This window comes from Argiope bruennichi, chromosome 4 (assembly GCF_947563725.1).
Source record: "Argiope bruennichi chromosome 4, qqArgBrue1.1, whole genome shotgun sequence".
Lineage (NCBI taxonomy): Eukaryota > Metazoa > Arthropoda > Arachnida > Araneae > Araneidae > Argiope > Argiope bruennichi.
The window spans coordinates 102,132,727-102,147,327 of record NC_079154.1 but is presented as its reverse complement, the minus strand read 5'-3'; the positions used below and the strand labels follow the sequence as shown (position 1 = coordinate 102,147,327).

Genomic DNA, 14,601 nt, shown 5'->3' with positions numbered 1-14,601 from the left:
AATTCTATTTTCAGAAGAATTTTCCTATCCAGTGGCTACAGAAGATGAACTTATAGTGCAAATTTTCCCAATTTGGAGGTTAATATAAATAATGAAGAGTAGATGTGAGAGAGGGCAGTGCTGTCGAAAAGGACTAGCGAATCAATAAAATAAACACAAAAATTTTTAGACAAGATCTTTGTAAATTCAAAACTATGCACATCCATAGACACTTTGATGGCTAATGACGATAGTACTGCCTACTCTGTTGAATTTCTCAACTCCCCAGAGTTAACAGGTATATTTTCGCATAAGCTGGAGCTTAAAGTTGGCGTTCCAGCTCTGTTGATGCGAAATCTTGATGCACCCAGACTGTGCAACGACCCCAGGCTTCGTATCAGAGAGCTTGGCAGTAATATTATAAAAGCTACCATTATTACACGAGCTGCTAAAGGAGACAGTGTTTTAATTCCCTGCATACCTATTATTCCAAACAACTTGCCATTTTGTTTCAAGGTGCTGCAATTTCCCTCAAAATTTGCTCTTAAAATGACGATCAACAAATCCCAGGGCCGAACCTTAAAAGTGGCACGCATTAATTTGAGCTCAGACGATCATGTTACCATGTTTCTCACACTGTCAAATATATGTTGGTTTCACGTGTTTTAAGTGCCCAAAACTTGCTTGTGCCTGCCGGAAAATAATAAGTCATTTAATGTTGTATACATTATAATATTAAAATAAAAATAAATTTTGAAATTTTCCCGTCGATCTTTCAATGAGTTACAAGTTTCGTGATTATATCATATCTGACTCTGTTTTCAACAGCACCATAATTATATGGTTTGAGAACTTTTTACATTGTTATCACACCGTCAGTTCTGATGCATACACATCAAAATTTCCAGGCGAACGAAGTCGCGGGTCATAGCTAGTTTTTTAATGAAGAAAAATGAAGATAAACTCAACCATCAAGGAAAAAAATTGTTCCTTGATTATTAAGTTAATATATATGGTAGGGAGAAGTTTGGAAACAATATCTAGGATAACAAAATGTGAACTGTCTGCAGATTTGCATCTTTACAAAAATTATTACATTATTTTCGAAAAATTATAACATTATTACGAAATAAAAACATCAAAAACTATTTTGAAAGAGAAAAATTTCTGGAAGTGAATAGAAAAGAAGAATGAAAAAAGAAAGAATCGGAACTTTGATTTTTCTGTTTTTAGTTAGTATGGCAATAAGCAATTTCTCAATTTCTATTGACATTAAGAGCTTTTATGTTTGTCGAATCAATCAATCTATTAACAATCGGATATCCTTTTACGAAAATCACTTTGACTACGAATTGCCGAGCAGTTACTTTAATTGGGTTGATATTAATTATTTTCTGAATATTTTATATGAGCATCTTATCGCTAGTGAAGAAACTGTTTTTAATAAAACATCTTAAAATCTAAGAATTTTAGTTTTAATTAAATGAACGAAAAATCCTAACATTGAAAAGAAATAACGAAGATATTTTAGCTCATCAGCTCACCGAAGTCACCAACATTTTTCTAAATCTGACATAAATTTACTCAAATTACATCCCTTATATGCAAAATATTTCTTGAAGACATCTTTGCCTAATGACATGCGTATCAAACATGTACGTTCATTCATAAAGGTCAAAGTATCGGACGCAATTCATAACCGCGACATGACACATGCGACGAGGAATTAAATATCACATGAAAACATTAAATCTTCCAAGGATCGTGGAAATAGATTTGAAAAGTTGAAAACTGCCTTTATTTATTTAAATAAAAGAAAAGAATTTAAAACAAATTAACTGAATTAAAGTATAATTTAAATATATAACATTGATTATTAAATATTACAAATATAAAACATATATAGTGCCGCTTTAATATAAAAAATAATTAAATAAAATGTTTAACATCTTGTGGTATTCTTATGTTATGACTCTAATTTTGAAATATCAGAATGTATGTAAATATTCGATAGAATATTTTCTAGTAAAAGCAAAAACATCTTATTGCAAAAGAATTAAAAACATCTTACATTTTTTTAAATGTAATTTTTAAATGCGATATAGTATATTACTCTAACTGTTAAATAAAAAAGAATTCACAAAAATAGAATTTGAAATTTTAAGAAATCAACATCTTTAAATTTAACTTTTTACTTTAAAACTTTTAAATGCTTAATGCCCTTCTTGTTAGCAATAAAAGTTAAAGCATTTTTCATTTGCCATAAATAATTTCATTGACTCGATTTCCTAATTTTTATTAGCGCGACAGAAAAATTATTTTAAGTGATTTACATATATCTTTTGTTCTATCACGTTTCAGTAGGGCTGAAGTAGTCTTGGAACAATGTGTTTCAGATAATATAATCATGAATTCGTGATTTCAAAACCCATCTTGCGTTGCACATAAGCACGTAAAATTTAATGTCATGTGTCCGATGTCTCCACGTGTTCTCATTGTTGCTGTTTTCAGTATTTTATTTTTTGGTACTGTGCGAAAAATTGAAGAATAACACGCTAATTCAAACGTTCCGTTTAAAAATTACGAGAGAGTTTTCATTTAACGGTCTTTTAGCGCATAAAATTATGTAAATCAATCAGAAGAAAAACTCATAACAAAGTATACAGGAATTATATTTCTTAAAACAATTAATCAAGCAAAGACTACCTACTACCTACCGTTCGCATTATACTTATCCAAATGTAGTTAATTAGATTATATTAGATGGAGAAAATCATTACACGTATTAAAATCGCAATTAAAGAGTATGTCACCGATATTATTACCTGAATTTAGGATTGTCAATAAATTTGAATTTCCTCAGTAAGAGCAATTAGGCACTTCATAAGAATTGCAACTAAGATTTTTCAAGTTCTATGGCCCAATAAAAATATCTATTTAGTAAAATGATCAAGGGGCCATGAAAGATAATCTGTTTTTGCAGTATGGTAAATCGGTATTACATTATTAATGACAATCATAATTATGACATAATCATATTATTGACAATCATAAACACATAATTTTTGGTTCAAAATTGTAACAAAATCAACATATGTCTTGCGAAATTTGAAAGTTAACGGTGCCCTCCATCTACAGCCCAATTAGATAATTGAAAAAGACGCACATGCCTAAATGTCAACTCATTTTAAAGAAGCAAATTTTATCATATAATTTAACATAAGTTTAATATAGGCATTTTGGTTCTAAAATGTCTATGGTTAAAATATAATTCAAATTATGAAAATGAATTAAAGATGAAGGATTCACAATTAGATTATTAAAGAAATTTAAATGTTTTAATAAATTTAACTATTCAATACATGACATAGCAATAGAAAAAGAACTATTTAGGTGTTTTAATATTATACGATCTGTATTAATAATATATATATTTAAGAAGATGGAACTCCTTAGCTTTTTTTTTCAATATGAAAGTAGCTTGTTTTAGGATGTAGCATTGAGAAGCAACTCATTGTGATTATTAACATTGGATTTGATTTTTAAAGTCTAAACAGAAATGAATCTAATTCTTCAGCTTAAGCTCTTTTTGAAAATCAAAATATTTTTTTCTAAATTAATAAATCATTTGTAAAATTCTTTTAATATTTGAAAGTTAGAGCAAAGCAAATAAAAAAGAACAAATAAATTTAATTAAAAATAAATCGCATGTCAATATAATATTTAAAGCTCTTCATGAAATCAAAATAAATTTCTTTTAATTTTGATACTTTTTATCCAAGTTGGACATAATTATGTAGTGCAGAGCAGTCTGCAATATATACATTTTAAGATATTGTCAGTTGCTTGAAAAATGTAACAAATCTCTTAAACCTCAAATTTGGAAGAAGAAAAAAAACATTATTCATTTCTTTATAAAAAATAGACCTTGCAACAGAATTGATTTGGTTGAATTTCAAACGCAAAGCATAACCTAAGTACCCTTTGGTAAGTTACGATATTTATTTATTTGATTAAATGAACAGCGAATAATGCATTTATACATTTAACACATTTTATTGCAAAAATAACAAAATCAGAGTCAGATATTGATTTCTAATTTTTTTTCTGTTTGATTCTAAAACATTTTCTTTATTGATAATAAAATATGACACTACAGTTAGGACCATAATTCCGAAATAATTGTTTTCCAAATTAAAAGTACCTATCTCCTTTCCATTTGACAATAAAAAAAATAATAAAAAAAATAGTGACTGAAAAGAAAATAAGAAATTTTCATTAGTCTAATTTTAAAAACCACAACTGCTTCCTTATATTTGAATTCATTCGAGATATTTTCATAAATATTTAATTCACTTTGATTTGAATCAAAGTTTTCTCTTTAACATAAAAGCATGCATTTAAATCCAGAAGATTTTATTTAAGAGTATTAAATGAGAAAGTGAATTGGCTGAACGACGTTGAGGCAATTCAGCTGTCCAACGGAATATCATGAGTAATATGAGAGAAACAGCCCTATAAAAGAACTCTAAACAAATCAAGATTACTAATTAAGTCCGAACAATTGGCGGTATCTACTGTCTTCAGTCATCAGATGTCGCCAAATGTGCGATCATTGCTAAAATCGAGTGACTCTGAAGTACATTGTAGAATAAATTAGATAATCGTTGCATCTACACTTACGGCCTATTACTCTCCCAACCCCGCATTTTTCTGTGTACCAATAGGAGACCGCTGTTTCCGCTCTTGTGATGACGTAACGACTGAGAACGTCCCGATTAAAGAAAGAGATCCCAGAAAAAGAACAAAAGGTCAGGACGGCAAAGAATATCGAGATGTACCTTGTCTGAAGAACAAAAAAACAAGGAAGATCTGAAATTACTTTCTTTCTTTCTTTCGCCGTTGGTTCACGTGTTAAACTTGTGTCATATTGTGAAAGCGCATTATTTTTTGTAGCATGGGTTCCTGAAAGTAGTCTACAATCATTTTTATCCATTTTTAACCGTTTGGTAAACAAGGAGAAATTTTACGAAATTGTTGTTGCGAAAAAACTGTCGCATCATAACTACTGCCCATTTTCATTTTTTTTTTTTTTCGCTGTGTTTCTTCGTCCGAATGAGTGAATGATTATCATTTAACTATATAAACTATTGTTGAACTTAATAAAAACACAATTATTATTAAAGTGTTTAATTGGATTTAAATCACAGGAAAATCTTTTGATATGAGAATATTAAAAAGGTTCATTCGAAAACTTTATTAGAAATCAGTTTATTTTTGTAAATTATCAAGAAAACATATCAAGTAAAATTAATTCGTCAAATATAGAACATCGATCAGATGAGATCTGTGAAGTATCTTTGAAAAACATTAGTTCGTTTAACCTCTTTCTTAGTCTGATGAATGAATCCTAATCAGCAAGATTTTACTGTATTTTTTTTCTTTGCTTTCTCCATATTTCCGTAAAGAATACACGGTTTAAAGCATTATAATAATAAAGCTAAAATGACAAATTAAAGAATTTAACAGTACGCTTTACATATATATATTCAAAGAAATAAATACCTCACCTACAATAGATTGAATTAAAATATCCGTAGATATCAGTGCTAAATTTCCCAGTTTGAAAAACTCATTTTTTCTATAATGTAGCATTAATAGTCTTGTCGAATTGTAATTTCGCATGGGAAAAAACATTAACGTAATTTTATTGGTTAAAATTGTTGAGTTAGCAATCAAAACAGACACACACCGGATAAGTAAGGGCGGTTGGAATTTGAAACGTAGGTTTTTCGAGCCTTTTTAAAAAATTTTTACTAAGAAGAAGTGTTTAAATTAAAAATTTAAGGTACTAAAAATATTAATTACAATGTTACAATAGCTTTTTTTTTATGTTCGCAGACAATTTTTTAAAAGGTACAAATATAGAAAAATATTTGTCATTTTTTTTAAAGTTGAGAAAAACTTTTAGAATTCTTCTAAAGTCCCCGTTATATAGAAAGAAATAACTGGTAAAAATTTCAGATCGATATCCGCATTATTTTTTGAAAAATTTGACTCTATTGAAAAAAGAATCAAAGTTGTTAAAAAATGCATATATTTTCTATCGATCAGAATTCACTGAAGGAAATCTAATCCTATTTTAAGAGTGTTGCTCTTTATTAGGTGGTATTATAATGTTTCATTTTCAGAAAAAAATTATTAAGAATGAGTTTGAAGTTTGAACAATTATTAAATCTGAATACATTTCCCGATGACTGTTAAGTTCTGTTACCTCTACTGTTAAATCTACTATTCAAAGTTATTTCTAGAATCATTCGGTACGAAGTAGGACTTTTCTTCCCCTTTTCAGATATAATTTTTAATGCTTTTTACTGAAATTTGAGGTGTTTTTATTTAAATAATTTTCTGAGATAAATCGTTTCAAATTCCATCTGTGCTTTATCAATCTTAATCGATAATACCTCCGAGTGCAAACTCGAAGAACTTTTTTTGGATAGCCAATCCAAAAAACTTAATCCAGTAAAATTGCTGGTATACATTTCTTCCACATCTTGCTACTTTTCATGACAATTCACCCAGACCATAATAGTTGCTTTTAATCAAAAAAAGACCATACGAAGTTTGAAACTTCGTATTTACTTCGAATTAACTAACATTTAATCCGCATTAAGTATTGAAATAATGAAATAATATTATAAATTTTAAATGTTGGAATTAAAAAAAATATTCACTTTATAACTAATCTGATTCGTTGTCGTTTCTCCATGACATTAATTGATGATTTTAGACCATAACTATCAATTTCGATGCTGCCCGAATTAGCGATAAGGCATTTTATATTTCATACAGAAAATTGGATAAATACTTTCTGAAATGAGCAAAATTTTTAAACTCTCTAATTTTCTAGGAAACATAAATAAAAAAAAATATTACATTTTCCTTACTGACATTTTTTGTAGTTTTAAAATAAATAACAGATTTTAACCCTTTCTACTCTATAATTAGAACTATAACTGATTTATTTCACAATAATTCACTGATTTATTTTATTTCCAAATGGATAATTCATCCATATTTGGAACTCCATTAACAAATGATTATTTTTTGTTTTTTAGTCAATTTATAAGAAGGCAAGATATTTACAATGAGATTTCACAAGAAAAATAAAACCTCATCTGAAGATATCTCAAATTAAAAAGATATTTATCACTTAAATGCAGGATAATAAAAAGTTTTTTTTATGTATTTTTAAGATAATGTAAAAATATTTCTTGACAATGCATGTTTTATACCTTAGGTCAATAGAATTTTAAAAAGGTATACTTTAGAAAATAAGATTCAAAAATAGTTTAAGTATTCTCACCCCACAACATTATCTCGGATTTTTTTTTCATATTTTATAAATAAATTAATTCTTAATTTGTAGCTAAATATGTATTCTCTACATTTTAATTGTTCATATTTTCAGCTGAACATGTATTCGCAGTATATATTCTCTACATTTTACAATATATATTCTCTGCATTATAAGTAATACATTTTCTTAACCTGCAATTGACTTTCTTAAATAATACTAAATTTACTTCGGAAATTTTTCATATGGAAAAGGAATAATTCAAAAAAATAGGATTATATTATTAAGTATGAGAAAGAAATTTTTCCTTTGTTATTTTACTTTAATTGATAAATATCATTAATTACTATTGTCTATGATCGGCAAAAATTGAATACATCAATATCTCTAGGATAATATTATATCAAGCGAAATAAGATTTGCTGCTTCGATAATAATTATATTACGTTGCTTCGATTTTGATTTACATATCTAATATGCAATTAAAATATATCGAATTATTTTATTTCTGTAATTTTGACAAATAAAAAAGGATTTTATGACTATTACTATTTATATCCATATTTTGTTTTTAAGTTCAATAAATATTCGAAGCAGAATTCAGTTTGTTAATTAATAATATCATGTGCATACATAACGTTCGTTAAAGTATTTAATTCATAATTTAATCACAAACTTTGCAAATTATTCCTTTTCAATACAGTAATATTTTTACAGAACTCTATCAATGTAAAATATTTATTTTATTCATCTGCTGGCTTAGCTTTAACAAAACCATAATAATCGAACTGCGTTCTTTTTCATAAATAATAAAATGTTGATTCAATTTATTAGATTCTGTGGATTACTATTGCTATATAAACAATGACATTAAGTTCAGACAATAATTCAGCAAATTTTAGACTACAATTGGAAATATTTTTATTGCTGTTATAAATTTTATGGGAAAACTAGTGTCAAGCATTTTTTATATTGTATTATTTAATTCAGATTTAAGGGAGGATTTTAAAAAGATTCTAGGGATATTTTTTTCATACATTTTTTTTTTTAAGTTTTGTGTTGGATTTTGTGTCTTGTGTGTGTGTGTGTGTGTGTGTGTGTGTGTGTGTGTGTGTGTGTGTGTGTGTGTGTGTGTGTGTGTGTGTGTGTGTGTGTGTGTGTGTGTGTGTGTGTGTGTGTGTGTTTATTTAAATTATTACAGTTAACATTTCAATCCAAGAAGATATATTAATAAAAAAAATTATAGTTAGCTATTTTTTAAACAATGGTTCATTTTTCTGATATATATATATGTATGTATATATATATGAAAGTATGGAAATATATCAATGCTCTTTAAATTCGAAGTTTTGCTTTCTTAATATATTAATTTATGCGTAAATCGAAATTCTCTTAAGAAATTATAAACATTTTGGAACACTTTCTATATTACACAAAATAGAACTCCGCTACTGAATCTTATTAAAGTGATTGAATGTTATCCACTTCGTAAAAAGCAGAAAATCTACTCTAATAGAGTTTAGAAATGTTCAATGATTAAATGTTTTTTAATCATTATAAATTCGTTAAATTGATAGTATTCTTCTACTGATCATAGAATGCCTAAAATTTTTGAATCCAATAAAATAAAAAGAAAAAAATATATACATAACTTTCAGTTAAAAAAAAAAAAGAAAGACTGTTTTGATCAATTAAAAAAAATGTTTTTCCCTCAATCTGTTTTTTTTCTCTCGTGTTTTCAGGGAGGAAAGTCAGCAGAATAGTCTTTGATGGAATAATACTGTCCACACATGTAGAGTAAATATTTTTTTTCTTTTAATCTAATGTATTAAGACAAGCATTTTTGAAAACATCAAAAATAATTATTAACAAGAATTAATCGATAGCCATATTTGAAGTGATAGAATTATTTTTCTTTTCTAGTCAAGAATTCTAACCGTAGAAATTAACGCTTATCCTTTCACTATTTAAAATTGTTGTACAAATTTAAATTTTGCATTTCTATCATTTTTTTTCTGAAAAAAAAATGACTCGGAAAAATTTTTTAAAGCTATAGACATCCTGTTTTTAATTAAATACACCAAGAAAAAGAAGTCAAGTGTCTTTTATTTTACGAGCAATAAAAAATACTAAAATTTAAAACAGTTAAAATATTTAAAATTAGGGAATTGGTGTGGCATGTTTTTATGAGAGTATTGTTACTATTTAAAGACAAGAAGTAACAAACAAAAATTATGATATGGTAATAATTTCATGTTATCGTTTCTGCCTTTGGTTGTTTTTTTCTTTCCTGGATTTCTTTATATTTGAAATAACCCAAATAAAATTTTAGTTTTGAAATTTCTGAGACACCGAATAGTAGAATTTCAATATTAATCAATCGGAATGATTTTTCCGAAACTTTTCTCCATTCTGTAATAAATGTGTTATTCCCCTTTCCGGCATAAAAATTATGGACATTGGACAAAGTTGTGAACTCTACAAGTGCTCAGATTTTTATTTTTAGAGTTCGGCATAGGGGAAATTTGTGTTCTGTAGTAAAGCTTTTTTAAAAAATGAATATATATTTTAGATACATTTTATCGACCAAAGGAAATCAAAACTGAACAAAGTATTACAATTTTAGTTACAAAATGGTATAATAAATTCCATTAATTTAAATTGGTGCTTTCCCGAATAAGTTCGTTTGCATACTTGCAAAAGAACAGGCAAGCAGGTGATCAATTCCCTTGTGAGGTTCAAATTTTGTTTCTATTCCGTCCGAATTTTGATAAGGATGAGATGCTAAAACAGCGTAACAAATTTCACTTATATAAGTAGATGGGTGTTCGAGTAATCGTGTTTGCATGCATGGAAAATTACTGATAAACAATGGCCTCCTTATTGGGTTCAAATTTGATCCAAAGCTACAATCTAAATGCTAAATTTGGATGCCAAATTTCACTTATCCAATTTAATTCGTTTTTGAGTTTTGAATGCATGGAAAATGCAGGCAAACAGACAATCAACCTCCTGACAAATTTGATATGGAGCTACACTTTTGGTTACAGATTGGTTTACCTAATTTTATTCCTCTAGATTTTTTCATTTCGTAATTAATCGTTTTATCAGTAATCTGATAGCTGCACAGATTTCCTCTGAATGGATTTTAATCGAAATTTGATAGGAATTTACAAATTTGGTGTAAAGATTACGCACCAAATTTCATCCATCTAATTCAAAGTGTTCTTGAGTCACAGAGAGACAGCAAGAACTCAAAAATGTTTTTTTCGGAATCAGAGAGGTCTGAAATGTAAAAATTATTCTAAATCTCGCATTAGATTTTTTTTTAAAGTTTCAATATGTATATTTCACATATGAGAAACTAAAAAGAAAGTGTATACCTTTATTGGAAATCATCATCTCATGCCATCCCTTTCTCCCAGTCAAATCGGATACTATTTTATTGAATGACTATTGAACAAAATGAATGACTCAAGAGAAAGAGAGGGGAGAGACTTGCCCATATCGAAAACGAGAAAAGCTGGAACTATCGTTCTTCTTTTAATTCCGCATCACCACTAAAAAAAATGACTGGAAATGACTCTTGGAAGCATCTCATCTCTTGCTACAGAGTAACATGCATTGGATGAGTTAAATAGGAAGAGGAGTGGGTGCCCATCAGTGGCACGTGTCAAGCAGCTGTTTCGAGATCGGGGGTTGGGGAGGGAATCAGAAAATGGGAGGGGAACAGGGCTAAAATAGCCTAAAGCTGTACAGCGAGGGTTCATATTTTCAGATGCGTTTTAAATGTACATTTGACAAACTCTTATTTGTAGTTTTTGGCCTCGCACGTTATACCTATAAATGAACAATTCATTTTGTATTAACATTGTTCATCCTTAACTTTATTTAAATGACATTAAAAAATTATGAATTAAAATGATTTTTTTTTTGGGGGGGGGTTAAAGGGCTTTTTGAAATGAGTTGGAAATAGTAAATAAAAAAAAAAGTTTTCCCCAAGTTTTTTCTTGTTTTGCTTTTGCAAATCTTATTTTAGTTTCAAACATTTTTTTTTTTTACTGTGTTCCAGTTTAGGGGGGGGGACACCCCACTTTTTACGCAAAATCCAGTAGAAAAAAAAAGTTAAATTATCATATTTTCCAAACAATATTATAAGCAAATTAATATTTCTATTATATATTCTTAACCACTTTTCAGCATCAAAAGAGTCGCCATATCCCAGTCATTGTAAAAAGTTTTTGAATTTTTGAATGTACATTTCAAAATAGTTCAATTATATGGTTACATTTTTATGTTACTTTTGAAATTCAAATATTAAAGAATACAATTGAAAACAGTATTCTAAAATCATGCCTTAAATGTGTTTTCATATCCAAATATTTACATCGTTTTAAAAATTACTCACTAGGATGCTTTTAATTTGAAACTGTGCATCATCATGTTAATAAAATATTTTTTTACGAATAGTTAACAGCTTAATTACGATCACAGGATTAAATACTAAATGCGATGTTATTTACTCGAATATGCTATAAATACTTCTTGAGGAAGATTTTTATTTCGTTTCCCTTGTTATTACATCATCAAAAATATTCCTTTGTATATAATATTGAATAACTGCAGCGAGCGAGGAATTTCGTGATTCTCTATTGCAAACGAAATTATCTTTTAAAGTAGAAAATGTATAAAATGTTTCAATTAAGAATTTTAACCTTTGAAGTTTCGTTGGCTATTGATTTAACTTTTAAAATGAACAACCTGTTTTTGAGCGATAAACGCCAATCAAATAAATAAATATCAGTGTAGAGTCCTTTATAAAGAATAAATGAAATCCTTTTGAATGATACTTTTAATGCTTTAAATAATGCAGTTAAACCTTAAATCTATTTCCCGCATTTTCACATTAGTCCCTCAACTCCCCCGAGTGATAGAGGGATCGGATTGAATTTGCTAATCGCCCTCGGATGCCCACTTAACTGGTGAAGCATTCCCGACCTCGGCAATCATCGGTATTGACACGTGTTCTCCCACTGTGTGGCGCTGGTCTGCTTATTGGATATTATGGAGTGGGGTTTTCCGCAACGGGATGCACGGTACAAAAAGTGATAAATGGAGTTCCGGTTTGTTGCTCTAGGGTAGTGAACTAATGCTTATGAAGATATCTTGTCAAATAATTAATGAAAACTCCACTATGGGAACAAACTCCACTATGGGAACTATGGAATTTTATTTTAATTTGGTTCATTTTGTCAATGAATTCAACTTATTATTATCTTTAAGAGATGAAAAAACTTGAAAAAGTAGTGAGCATTTTTCGTAATAAAGTTAAATTTATCCTTCAATAATAATTATAATTAAAGAAAAATCAAAACCTGTTGCCTTGCACGATCAGTGTTTAGATGCTTTCTAGATTGTTTTAAAATTTTTAATTTCTAATTTTAAAAAGAGTTATTAAAAATTAATTATACTAAAAAAATTTCTAAAGTGAAATCAAATTAAATATCTTGAACGAATTTTTTATCTTTTTAATTCACATTTAAAAAAAATATTTAAATAAATAAAAAGGCAAATAAATAAATAAATAAAAAGGCAAATAAATAAATAAATAAAAATTTAAGACCAAATGATTAATTTTAATTTAATCTTTCAAAGTTAAAAGTCAAAATTTCCAAAACAATTTATAGCATATTTTAATATTTATCAGCATATGTAAGGTAGTAATTTTTATTTCGCTTTATATCTAGATGAGCTTGCGTTTTATTACACAGCAATGATAATCGCCCGCCGCAAACATGCATTAAATTGATAACATGTTGAATATTTAATATTTTATTTTTTTATGTTCACCAGTTTTGAAATAAAATGAAAGTACGACCTCCATTCTCTCACAAAGTTATTTTCCAAAATAGAGAGAACACATTTCTCAGGTTGTTTTTTAATTCATGTTAAGCCTATTTGATGATGTTTTTCCATATTACGTGAAAATGTTCAACAGAAACATTTTTAACACAGATTATTTTTGCAAAAAAAATTTAGAATATTTTTAAAATTTCATCAAATTTTAAAAATATGATACAAATGTAATAAATAAAAAAATAAGCTGAAAGTTTCTGTTTCATTTAAAAAAGTGTAAAAATATTATAGTCTGTGTAATTTCTATAGGCGATTCAAGGTCACATTTTCTACTTCGTTATTGGTTGTCTAGTACCAGTAACGAGGTAATAAATGTGACCTTTAACCGCCTTGAGGAAATACACAGACTATAAAAAAGTTTTTTCATAGTTTTCAATATTTTTATCATATATACATACACTGAAAAATCATTCTAGTTTTTTTTTGTTTAAACAGTTTCTTTAATCAGCTAGGTAAAATTCAACAGGTTATTTTTATTTTAATAAATATTTTCTACTTAATTTTAGAGTCTAGTGTCCGTATTGCTGGGGAAGAAAGAGCGTCAACGCCTCGAAGCTATATTGTCTAAGTTGCAATTGGTTGGCATATATTCACCAAACAAGAGAGATGTCATGCAAATTGACATTATTTGAAATGTTAATTTTTATGTAAATATAGGTAAACCAAATTAAATCTCTTTAAGCAGCACTCGTTTTTGATTGAATGAGTTGGATAAAACTAGAATTTTAATATTTTTTACAAACAATGGAAAAGACAATTGCAAGTATGAAATGCCTGCTCTTTTACATTTTCGAAACAATTCTTACCAAACTATGAAACACAGGTGAAAAGTTTCTTTTTATTTAATATAGGAATTCACTGCACATATCTCCTATAAAAAAAGAAAGTGAACTTCTCAGCATTGTACAATTCAAAGTGCATTTGATGACATACTTTCACGCCTTTCAAATTGCACTTTGTCAGTTGTAGAATTAAATAGATCTATCCTATGAATATGTCGTAAGATTTCGGAATTGAATTAATCTATCACATTAGAAATATGATTTCTTATGAAAGTATCAGTATTTTATATTTAAAGAAAAGCATGGAAATATTTACGATTTTGCGAAGATTTTTTTTTTAATTTATGGAACAGATATTAAATATTTTATTTTTAAATAATTCTTAAATTATTTTAATAGATTCAATTTCTAGCTAATATTTAATTAAATTTCTTGCTTACTTTTAAGTATTTAAACTATACAAATTATTTCGCCCTTATTTAGTAATATCAGTTTTATTATATTTCTTAGAATTTTCTTTTTCAACTTATATTTGATACTTCATAGAAGAAAGTCGGTTATTTTGAG

The 14,601-nt window shown here is 27.7% G+C and overlaps 1 protein-coding gene across 1 annotated transcript; it reads left to right on the top strand.

Moving 5' to 3' along the window:
• Positions 1-216: 216 nt before the first annotated feature.
• On the top strand, positions 217-648 carry LOC129966391 (uncharacterized). The gene has a single exon (XM_056080814.1). The coding sequence runs from the start codon at positions 217-219 to the stop codon at positions 646-648; it is 432 nt and encodes a 143-aa protein (XP_055936789.1).
• The last annotated feature ends 13,953 nt before the right edge of the window (positions 649-14,601 follow it).

Coding starts and splice junctions, on each gene's coding strand:
- LOC129966391 (XM_056080814.1), top strand. CDS start 217: ATGGCTAATGACGATAGTACTGCCTACTCTGTTGAATTTCTCAACTCC.